This window comes from Lissotriton vulgaris, chromosome 2_1 (genome assembly GCF_964263255.1).
Source record: "Lissotriton vulgaris chromosome 2_1, aLisVul1.2, whole genome shotgun sequence".
In the NCBI taxonomy this organism is placed as follows: Eukaryota; Metazoa; Chordata; class Amphibia; order Caudata; family Salamandridae; genus Lissotriton; species Lissotriton vulgaris.
Genome location: NC_141687.1, coordinates 1237019882 through 1237032522, shown reverse-complemented (window position 1 = coordinate 1237032522; position 12641 = coordinate 1237019882). Strand labels below are relative to the sequence as shown.

Sequence of the window (12641 nt, the reverse complement as noted above, 5' to 3'; positions counted from 1 at the left end):
AAGTTTTATATACGCCGGTATATATGCTGCTTACAACGAAGCTTGGAAAGTAACGCAAATTGAAACTGCTGAAAAAATACGAGAAATTGATTGTATTCATTTGGAAAAATCACTGTCTGTAGTGGACAATGGGTTAACGACTCTGTCCTCCAGAATGTATTCTTTGGACAGCATTGTATCCTCTGCTATTAATATAATAGAACAGGATGTGCTAATGTTACAACATGGCCAGTCCCAAATACGTTTTATTGTACAGTTAGGCTGGACGTTACAAAATCTGCGTTCAGGCTACATGCCTTGGGTGTCTAATCAACACAACGTCATTGTTTTCTATCTTTAACCTTACAGATAAACAAATCTCTTTGGCACAAAAAGGAGCAGACTATACGGTGCTGAGCATTGAAAAACTAGAAAGATTACCATTAACAGTTTCTGAGAAACCTGTCACTGAATGGATAATACATGGTACCATAACAATACCAATAACGAGATTCCAGTTTCAATACTGCCTACAGCATATACCAGCGGGCCGGTATGAAAGGTTGGGTAAAGGATACATCAAGTTGACCTGGCATTTACCTTATACACATAGATGTTGCAGTGGGGGTAACAAAGAGATATTTCTTAGTGGAAAAAATTGTGAAAAATCACTAAGTGGTACACTTCTGTGTCAAGAAATTAATTTACATGGAGCCTGTGAGGTTCATCTAATGATCTTTCTTGCCACTTGAACGTCACTCCAGCAACACAAATAGAACCTGTTTTCAGGCAGCTTTCCAACAATAGCTACGGTATGTTAAGTGACCACAGCTGTTGTGGCATGTTGCCAGGAACGCTCTATCTAGTCAGTGTTACATCCAGGGTCACTTGTTGTATGCAAGTATTGTATCCAAACAGCAAGCCAGACAAGGAGGCAACAATTTGGCCTTCATTGAACATCTCTTCTATTCAAATTGATACATTAAGCAGAATGAAAGCCATTCTTTTATAAAAAACTGCGCTTTTGACCTCGTCTAGAGAAACGTATGATCTGCAAGTTGCAAGGACCTCAGCAGAGATACATACATTATTATCAACAAACTGCCCCGTACATTTCGTAGAAATGTTAGGTCAAATTTTAAACATGTCAGATACCAGTGGCATCGCACATGTATTTAAGACAATTTTTTCGGGACTGTTAGCACCCTTTGAAGCAGTCCCGAGTATTTTTCTGAATTTCGTGCACTCTGTGTTCGGCGGTCTGCCTCTCATTTTGGGACTCGTAGCAGGAATTCTATTTTTGTTCCTTCTGCTCCGATATGGCAAGTCCAGTCACCAGCGATACCCAGGTTACCATGGAACAAGCGATCCAGGCACTGCGGTACCGAAATAGGATAACACAGGTTCTCGGCTTGGCTCGTCTAAGAAATCTGAATACCACATGGTTTCTATCATTCAGAACAATCTGGCAAGATTGGATCTTACCTGTTCTACGATGCCTGCTCTGCGGAGAAGAATGCGTGTTAGACATCTGTCTCTCACTTCCATCAGCAGTACCTATGGGTGTCGATACTTTGCTTGGTTCAGTAACGGCTCAAGCAACGTGTTGTCCCCAGCGGCTACCAATTCTGATGACGGCATTCGTTGAGATCTCACCATTACGACTAGGTAACGGTGAGGTACGAGATGAAAGCGGCACACAGGTACAACTTTCTGTGAACATTACTGATCCAGATCACCCTGATGGTAAAGCAGCTCACATATGCACTATTTCCACTTTTTCGGAAATGGCCCAACTTTCACCTACTGTGGTAGACAAATTCTTTGCCAGCCTATCTGAGTTAATGTTTTCTCCTACCAACGAGAATAACTCTTGAGAAATGAGCACACAGCATTCCCTGAACTTTGATTTCGGCGTTCAGTTTTGCTAAACAGAACTTCCAAAATTTTGAACTATTTTTTACTACAACGAAATTATTTTTTCTCAATACCAAAATATTTTCCCCTTTTTTGACACAGAGTAATCTGCTTAATGTAGAACTACTCTTAGAGAACAAGATTTCTATTTTTGAAACCTAGAGACAATATTTAAACTTAGCCTCTAGCACATGTACAGTATTATATAAATCTGTGATGAAATGGTCTCGACCTTCTCTTCTGTATTAAGAGCCATTTCATAAATGTAATTTCGTGAATCATTCAGCCAGCATTTTAAATGTAAAACTATATGCATTATTTGAATGATACCACTGCTTAGAAAACGTACAGTACAATCCTCATTTTTCGTGTACAAACCATTTCAAATGCATTTTATGTATTTTTGGGGTGGGATTGTAAACACATGCTTAGAAATGTTATAACTGCTTAGTATTTAGTAAAGATGGACATTCTACGTGGAGTGGGTGTTGTAACGTATCTAGGGCTCTAGTGTAAATTTCCCGATTCATGCCCTTATATAGATATAACTTATCATGTCCTTATATAGGCATACGAATCATAACCATATTTAGACACAGCCAATGCAGTCCAAATACGGCATGGCTACTTCCACTAAGCTCCCAGAGTACATCGAGTTCTTGAAGACAACCAGCCTTCAGCAGTACGGGACTTCCCCGTGCTTCAGTATTGATTTGTCCCAGAACTCCTGGAGTGTGTAAAGAACTTCGAGTTCTTAGTGACGTTATTATGTCCACCCTTACGTCAAACTCAGCACCTTCGAGGTATAAATATGCCCACATCTGCCATAGCAAAACACACAGTGGTTTTGGAGCAGATCGACTAACTACTTTCCCGACGCCCTGCTGTATGCGAGTGCCGAAGGAAGCCGACCTATCCTTGCTGACGCACTGAGAGAGACGCTGTCTTTTCTCCTGCCGAGAAATCCAGCTCCAGTGTTTCCCTGCTACCCTTGCGGGTTACTGGGAGGTCGAGTCCTGAGAGAGAGATACAAGACCTCCTTCATTCTATAACCAAGGTACGGAGCTGATTATACCCTTAGAGAATTCTTGGATAGATTCTTGGCAGAAACTATTTAACTCAAGCTACACCTCACTTACTTCTTCCCTTGTACTAGACTTAGGTTAGGGACCCCGGGGTAGGCGTATTTTAGATGCACCAGTTGAGTACTTTTAGTCATTATTTATCATTGTATGTATTTTATCTATTTTATGTATCTTATGGCTTAGAAACCATATAAATGCTTTTACAGTATTATTTCATAATACTCATTTTACTGTACGCACTTTACTACATAGCAAGTATTACGATTGTAGCAATTCACTTCTCTTGCATGAGAAAGAAGACTGCCCAATAAATAACCTTTTTATTGAAAACGCCCGTCTCTCTATTTCTCTGCACTTCTGGTAAAACGAAGCATGCACGATTGACTGAGTGAAATAGCCATCTATTGTTTCCGCGACTCTGGAGATATATTCCTTATTCTTGGGGAACAAAGTTGTCATGTTATATGGTTGTCAGAAACTAATTCCTTCTTGTGTATTCGGGAACGTTTCTAGTGACCTCTGAGCTAGCTGGCATACACAATTAAGTCTAACATATTCAATAGAGACCTAGTCGACTTCAGTCCTATGTCTAAACTATCGTTTATGTTATTCCAATGCGCAGAGCCTATTGGGAATATAGGACGTACACTACACCCTGGCCCAATCCTACATCCCTTAGTGGACTTGACTGCTATAACCTGTCTGTTCTGTCAACTAGCACTCACTGAGGATAAAATCCACGTGCTGAACTCTCTATCTCCCTCCAATATCCATTCTTCTAAAGTCCAGACTCACTATCACTGCACATTAATCAAAGCAATGTCGCTTATTAAGAATGCAGTGGAGTATTGCAGATTTTCTAGATGCGCACTTGGTCAAGATGGCTTTTGTCACTGAGACATGGACAGACTTGACCTCCGGCCCTGATTTGATCATTGCAACACCTCCTGGACACTCTATTTTTAAGCTTGACCACATTGGAAAAAAAGAGTGGTTGATTACCACAATCATTATAAAGCGTCCTTTCTGCTGCCTCGGTAATTCCTAACTGTGAAGTGCTCTCCTTCAAAACTGAAATAACTAATCATTATACCATCAAATGGGTCTTTATTTATTGTCCACCTAATTGAAGGTCTACTTTTATCCACAATTTTGGACAACTACTGAGGATTAATGCCAACTGTTCAGATTTCACCATTAATGGGTGATTTTAATTTCAATCTTGAAAACTCCCTAGATATTGATTCAGCCACCTCTTTGATTCCTTGAATAGCTTAGGTCTAACAAAATGAGTAAAGGGACCCACTCACTCAGCAGGACATCTATCAGATGGAATTTTCTCAGATAATCTCCATCTTTACTTTTCGACTTATATTCCTCTTGCCTGGTCCGACCATCGAGCGATTATGTTTCATCTAAAGCTGTCACAATAAATCCGAACAGCTACCATCTATCTTCTTGGATGACATGCCGTCCATGGCACAAAATAAACTCTGATATATTAAATAAATTTCTAGCCCAATCCTTACCTGAGATAAGTATGGATCTCGATACTGCCTCTAACAATTATCATCTGTGGATTAACTCCAATCCTAATCTTCTTGCTCCAGCAAAAGTATATCAAAACCACAGAATGTCCCCTTTAGAACCTTGGATTGACGAAACATTTAGGCTAAAAAAAAAAGCCTGTTGTAGACGGGAAAGGAAATGGCGCATCAACTATGACTCTGTAGATAAAGATGCCTACAAACAAGCCATTTCAGCACATAAGGAGATGATTGTGAAAGAAAATTCAGCTATTTTACAGGAAAAATGCAAGCCTCTTTAAACTCCTCAAAGGAACTTTTTGATGGGGTAAAACAAGTAACCAAGGTTCCAAAAGCTAAAAAAAACTCCACCGAACAGGCTTTCTGTAATTCCTTATCCTCTTTTTTCAAGAACAAGGTTGAGTCTATCTACAATCTCCTCTCTTCTAATTACTCACCTGATCTTCTCTCCTAAGGACCGGTCTCTTTGGCCTCTCATGATTCGAATGCAACTACCTCACCAATTTATTCGCCCGGTTAGACAATATCATAGACTCTCTTTCTAGCGTGCCTGAAGGAATTGACCCATCTGACAAGGCCATTCTGACCTTCTTTTCGTCCTTATCTATGTCATCTCTTTCGTCTTTACTTCATTAGGTCAAGTCAAGCTCTCCTTTTGATCCCTGCCCCCACAAAATCCTGCACCTTGTACCCAATATCATATCCAAACACCTCACAGATAAATTTAACTTTATATTTGAGACCAGTATTATCCAAAAAGAGTGGAAAAGAGCCTCCATCCTTCCTCTTTCAATAAAATCAACCTTGAATGCAAGCGATCCTAATAGCTACCGCCTGATCTCTTGAATTACTTTTCCGGCAAAGATTGTAGAGAAGGTCATTAGCACAGAGCTTTCCACTTTTATGAGCATCAGTGGACTTCTGGATGATACCCAGTTAGGCTTCAGAAGTCAGCTCAGTACTGAACTGGCCCTGATCACTGTCTCAGAGGAAGTTAAACAAACCTTAGACATTGGCGGGAATGCTGCCCAAATAATATTCGATCTCTCTGCAGCATTCAACACTAGCAAGCATGGCCTACTTATTTACCGTCATTTTACTCTAGGAATCAGGGCAAGGCACTTCAGCTCCTAGAACCTTATCTCTGACACATAACAGTTCATCTCCCTGGAGAAGTTCAACTATCACTCTTTTTCTTTACCAGATGACACCTAGATTGTGGTGTCTGTGGCCAGGAATGCGGACAATACTTCATGACTGCATGCTCCAGATTGGGACCTGGATGTCCTGCAATTTTCTCAAACTAGACTCAGGTAAGACCAAAGTGCTTCTCTTTGATTGAATTACATCATATTGGTCTACCAGATGGGGGCAACAAGATCTTGGAGCACTCCCCTTCCATGTATCCAAGGTTAGGAATGTAAGGGTTCTCTTTGATATCAATCTTTCTTTTGAAAGAAAAATGTAGTCTCTACCCTTATCTATACTACTATAATAAAGGAAGAACTTTCAGCCTTTGAGGCGGGTAAACTCGGGAACCACAGCGCCAATCCACACACCCGATACACCGTTGGAATCGTCAGGGTGTGTAGATGGTTATAGGCTATATAAAACATTTTTAAAAACGTTATTTAAAAAATTTACAGTAAAAAAAAAGTAGTCCCTCCGAAGTAGTGCCAGCCGCGACGTGCGTGCTCACGTCAGGAGCGCGGAGAGGAGTGGCGTCCAGGAGCGCAACAAGGAGCTCGGACATGGTGCGGGGGAGGAGCGGTGACGTGAGGAGCAGCGGACAGGCCAGCGGCGGTGCGAGCAGCGGACAAGCTGGAGGAGCGGCGGCTGAGGTAAGGAAGCGGCGGACATGGCGCGGGGGAGGAGCGGTGACGTGAGGAGCAGCGGACAGGCCAGCGGCGGTGCGAGCAGCGGACAGGCGGGAGGAGCGGCGGCTCAGGTAAGGGTACCCATGTCGGGGCAGGCGGGGGTCGGGGCAGGCAGGGACGGGCCGGGCGGGGGCCCGGGCTGCTGCACAATGTCGGGGCGGGGGGAGGTCGGGGAAGCCTGTTGCACCCGGACAAGGTCGGGACGGGCTGCTAGTTATCTCTAAAATTCATTGTTGCAATGCCTTATTTACCATCATCCAGAAAAGATGCTTTCATAAATTACAAACTCTTCAGAATGCAGCTGCACACTTACTGTTGGGAATTCCTACGTTTCAATCTGTTTCTCAGGGACTCTCTCAGCTTCATTGGCTTCCCATTAAAAAACACAGACTTCAAAGCCCTCTGCATTGCCCTCAAGGCACTTCATGATGTGGGACCCAAGTATCTGAAACAAAGGTTCCAATGGTACACCCCCAGTAGAACACTCAGGCGTTCTGAAGCCCATAATCTGTTAGTATTCAGATTTAAAAGATCTAACTGAGGTGGCAGGAGCTTTAGACCCTGTACTGCTAAGCTCTGGAACTTGATGCCCCCAGATCTTAAGAGAAAAACAGATCTGCTCTCTTTCCACAAAGCTCTTAAAACCTGGCTTTTCAATATTTAAACCTCTAGTTTTCTGCTTAGATTTGTTGATCTGTGTCCCAGAGCTTTAGCGCCTAGACACCCTTGGGTCGTAGTGTGCTCTAAAAATTTAATTTTCATTTCATTTCAGAGCCAAACTTCCATTGGCCCTTACTCTGTTGTGCTGTTCGAGTTCTATGTTAGTGGCAGAGACGCAGTAGTCTCTGCTGTTGATATAATAAGAGATCACTGACTTTAAATGAGGCAGGCATACCTTTGGTTTGGCAGCGCAGGTATTCCGTCGTAGTTGCAACAGAATACCCTCTCTGCCAAACTCTAAATCGGGACGTAAGTGCCCAAGCACCCCAATCTGGACTGAATGTGCATTAACAAGAGAATTCAAGAATCTGGAAGAGTTACTTTTTCTTCAACCAAGCTGATTTGGAAGGTGAAAGTGAGTCAAAAATAGTCTGTTCATAATAGAGATTTGTGGTGAACAAATATGACTGCGACTGACAAAATCCATTTGCTCAGAAGAAATTCTTATGATCATCCCACTCTGTAACAGTCGTTGATTTCTACATGCTCCCACTTCCTATATTACTTGACCATCGTCATGAACATGACAAGATGCAAATAAACATATGCATAGAGAGCAGAATGGGAAAGAATACTAGCATTGTGGCATGTCTATATTATGTCCATTGTTGGATGAAGGAAGGATATCTTTATTTGAAAAGATCAACGGCTGATGCAATAATCCTAGTAGGGACCAGTTCAGAGTGACTGCTGTCAATGGTCATCTAACTGTGGCACGCCTCCCTGCAGCTCAAAAACCAGAGGTACACCTCGTATTTAGGCATACGCTTCAATTCACAAATTAAGGCATTGGTCAACGGAATACATTTCAAACTCTTGCTCCTTTGTAAAATCCTGCCGTTCTTCAAAACCACCGACTAGAGCTCAAGCATTCTTTTGTCATGGACTGTTGGAATATTGCAATGTGGTTTATTCTGCCCGCCCTAAGAAAATCATTGCCAACTAACAAAGCATGCAAAATTTAGCAGCCAGCGTATGCCTCAACTAAGGAAGCAGAACAATAGCAAACCAGCCTGAAACTTTTGCAGTGGTCCTAGGTACTTTCATAATAAGCTGGCACATCACTATCACCCTGCCAGAAATGTGTCATCCTTGTTAAATTACCTGGTCTAACAATGCATATTTTGGGAGATAAGAAATTGAAAAGGTGCTTGCAAGCCCAGGGTTCAAAGTAATGGATAGCTTCAGCACTTGCCTATTTGGGGAAGCTATTCCGTGTAGTTCAGGAGACTCTTGAAAACCTAACTTTACAAATGGGCTTTCCTGCAGCCTTCATGGCAGGGGCATAGCTACTATCCGGTATCGGGTGCAATTCACTAGGGACCAGAAGTGGGAGAGGGCTCGGTTTGCCCTGCACCAGAGGATTTTTTTTCAGAGGCTGCTTGTTCTTATTGTTTGTTTCACAGTGCATGGCAGGTGCTTGGCTGTGCTTACTTTTCAGGGGGAGGGGCACAGAGGGAGTAGAGGATCAGGAAACAATAAAGAGTGGGGAAACGGATTAAATAAAAGGATAGGGTGAAAGAATGGGGAGGAGGTTAAGAAAAGGTGACAGAATGGGAGAAGAAAATGAGGTTGAAAGAGAAAGGAGATATGGATATTCAAAGAAGGTAAGGGAAAAGAAAGATTGGAACCAGAAATAAGGAGAGAAGGGAAGAAGAAGATGAGGATGATGAGTGAGTGAGGCAGAAGGGCGGAAGATAGAGACCGATGAAGGAGATAGAAAAGAGAGTATTAAATAGATGAAGGCGATGAGAGGAGAGCAGGGGGGAGATGGGGAGGCGAGAAGGAAAGACGAGTGGAATGAGGGACTTGGAGAACTGTAAATTACATCAGTGCAGAAGTTGCAGTGACACTGGTGTCCAGGGGTTTTATGGGTGCACTGCACCTCATTTAGAGCAGTATATTAATACTAGCTGGGGGTCTAGTTTCATTTGTTGCACTAAAGTCCATGACCCTCAGGCCACGGTACTGCTTTATGAGGATGATCAAGGAAGGCTGGAAGTAAATTCCTCCTGTGCGTCCAGGAGTACTCTGGTGGCTTTTCCGGATTGTGAACTTCGTTTTGTTTTGATTTTCTCCCTCTCTACGATGCTTTGAAGTGGCATTGGCAAGGTGTACTGCTACTCTAAAATCTTTATTAAATACAAATATCACAGGGCTCAAAATGCAGATACTATATTGACATAAAATGAAGTCGTGCATTTTTAATTAGTTGTAATGTGCTTTTATGGATACGGTCTTATCCTACTAAATTAATTTTGAACTTTGACATAAAATTCATTCATTCATCGAAACTCTCATAAACATCACCTCATGCATGAACCTCCTCTGTTTCTGTATCGTTTTCAAACACAAATCTGACAAGCAGATTTTATTACATACCAGCAGGGCAGTAGGAAAAAGCAGGACATCTTTCTGCTTCTCCAGGCACCTGGCAGTAAAACCCTGGCTGACATGGAATACAAGACTCAGCGCCACTAATCGGCTGGTACTGCCCAATGGGACATGGAACAGGGTAAGCTGAACCAGAGCTGCAGAAGTGTCCCTGTAATGGAGATAAGAAAAAGAACAGTAGTCTAGGTCAGAAAAATTGTAATTCAGGACTGCACGAAAATTACCTCTTCTAAGTGGTCATATGCTCATTTTATTTACTGGCCAAGTATGATTTAGTTTCTTATAATAATGAGCGCTCAAAATAAAGTGTATTTCATTCCAACAACCTGCATCTGCACCTGGACTCTGCTATCTCTGAGTCTAACCTACAAAGTGGTGACACCCCAGTTCTGGACCATTGTAAGTGGGCTTAAAGTACTCTGCCAACTTCTGTGGATCCAAGGGAACCAACGCATCTCCACTGCTGCGCAGTGCAGACCTCAGCAGAACTGAGGCAGTGTCTCTACTGTGTGGAATAAACCTGTAGGAAAGACCTACATTTCATCACAGCTCTTTGGAACCACAACATCATTTAAACTGTGTGACATGTCCTTCTGTAGGTTCTAGAATCCTTTGTTGACAGCAGCCTAGAATAAATACAATGCGTGACTCTGCATCGCAGCTCCTCAGCTCTTCAGAACCAATGCATTGCCCCAACTGCATGCTGCATCCTGGATGCTGGACTTCCCATCGGAAGCCCTGCTGACAGAATCCTCAACGATGAAACAGGCCCTCGCATTACAGACCTGCTGCATCTTAGAACCAACGCATTGCTTTAGCTGCACATGACATCTTCGACGCGGATCCTCGCAACGTTCCACAAACCAAGATTTAGGGCACTTTGTTCAGCAGGCCTAACTGGGTCCCTATAGCTGGCTAGCATTTCCTTCAGGGGCAGCCTGAACTTGTGACTTTGCCCCCGTCTGGCACAGTTGGCGCTCTTTGCATTTAGGTGATATTTTTACTCAAATATTTAAAATTGAATATCTCTGGTTCTACTGACTGGATTTTTGTCCTTTTGTTCTTGTTTTATTTATTAAAGTAATTTCTATTTTTCGAACTTCGTGTGGGATCCTTTTTGCGTAGTGTTTTCATTTTATTACTGTTTGAAATGTTGCCCAAATACTCTACACATTGCCTTTAAGTAAAGCCTGATTGCTTTCTGCCAAGCTACCAGAGGGTTGAGCACAGGTTAATTTAGGGTTGGCTTGTGCCTCATCCTGACAAGGACTGTGGTTGCTGCTTCACAAGGGCTCACACCCCAATCAATCAGCAATCCTATTTCTCACATTGGTGATCAGCAGTGAGGATAGGACTTGTTTTTGTGCTGTGACATACAGCGATTTAGTGTACACTTCCATCCCATGTCTGACACCATTTCAAGTTCTAAATTCTCCCTGAATGGCTTTTTGGATTTTTCTAAAATTCTCTCTCTGGGTGTTGTGCCTGAACCCACTTCTACAAGTATGGATTTAGGCTGGCTAACATGGAGTCCTACATTGTGGCTCAGCTCAAGGACTTCTGTAAGGAGAGGGGCCGTCCTGCAAAAAGCTCCACCCGGAAGGTGGAGTTACAAAATGCACTGAGGGTCTGGCAGAAGGTCACTAGTCACTGGCTACATTAACTGTGAAGATTGTAAAAAAGCTTTCAGCATGGTCAAGGATCTCTTATAGAGAAGCACTACAGATCAGGTATCAATTTTGATAGGTCATTACACAACTATAGGTAAGAACTTTTGCAGCAGCATTCCAAGTGACACTGCTTTCCATGGTTTCCAAACATCTGGTGTCATGTTTTCACCATTATCCCAGATGCTCGGTGACAGCACACTTTTCACATATATTTGTCACTACACCTTGCATTGAATGTTGAAAGCCTGTGGTGTTGCACTGACTTCCTAGTAAAGAGGTCTGATGAGGTGGATGGGCAAGGAGACTATTTAGATGCCAGTCCTGAGAAGCAGCAGAGGTGAATATACCCCCTGAGTTGGAGCTCCATGTCAGGGCAGGGAACAGGGTATCATCCTGCAGCCTGTTCCCAGAGTATCTGGCAGAAAGGAGGGAGGAGGGGGAGTTCAAGCTGTAGATGGCCCAGTTGAGAATGGAAGAGAATAAACCGGCCATGGAGGAGAGGAAACTGGACAAGGCCATGGAATTACTTTGGAACGGTTGACTCATGAGAGGAGCCATAAGGAGCTGGACATCAAGGACAGACAGGCAGAGTCCAATAGTGATGGTGACACCATTTCCACAGTGCCCTCTAGAGACAAGAGGATCCACAGTGTTGAAGGTATGGTGCCTGACGTTGTTGTGAGGGGCAACATTGATAAGTGGTTCGTATTTTATGAGATTGCTTTACAGATGCACAGGATCCCTGAGGAGGGCTCATCGGTGGAAGCATATCCCTGCAAAGAGAGGGACACCCTACTGGCCCTAGAGAAGGGGGACAGAATGAGGTATCCCCCCATGAAGAAAGTCCTTGTAAGGAAATATTGCCTTACCTCACTGAAGTATAGGCAGAAGTTTAGGGACAGTCATAAACTGGCCCGAAAGACCGGGTGGATTTTATTTATTTAAAGAGTTTTGTATAGCATGAACGTGACCCTTGGGTATCAGAGCCCTTCACATTGATTGGATTGAGTAGATTTGCTTAGCAAGGAACTGGGTGGCTCGGTAAAGGGCAGTGAGGTAAAAGATTATCAGGGACTGTACAATTTGATTGCAAAGGAGCACATGTTCAGTCAGTCTTTGTTTTGTAGGTATGCACCAACACTTGTTTAAAAGTAAACTCACTGCTCCCAGAGAGCTTACTAATGAGGTGGATAGCTGGGTCATCACCAAGGTCCACAAGAAGGTATCTGGTGGGGTCACCAAAAGGGTGGATATGGTGGAAGGAGGGGGAGATAGGAATAAATCTAAGGAGATCTCTAAAGGCCCCAAAACTAGCACCACTGGTCAAGACTCCATCCCCGACTAATAAGAAGGAGTGGTTACCTAAGTCATCAGGGAAGGCACCTACTAATTGCTATGAATGCCAACAGAAAGGGAACTACAAGGGGGAAGCCGAATGTCTCAAGCGGGCCC

The 12641-nt window shown here is 43.1% G+C and overlaps 1 protein-coding gene across 1 annotated transcript in view; it reads right to left on the bottom strand.

Moving 5' to 3' along the window:
• The window catches only part of LOC147732424 (uncharacterized), a 2559122-nt gene that overhangs the window by 922089 nt on the left and 1624392 nt on the right, over positions 1-12641 (bottom strand). Inside the window, exon 73 of the mRNA XM_086954262.1 lies at positions 9508-9670. Within this exon, the coding sequence (XP_086810388.1) occupies positions 9508-9670 (163 nt within the window). The remainder of the gene's footprint in view (positions 1-9507; positions 9671-12641) is intronic.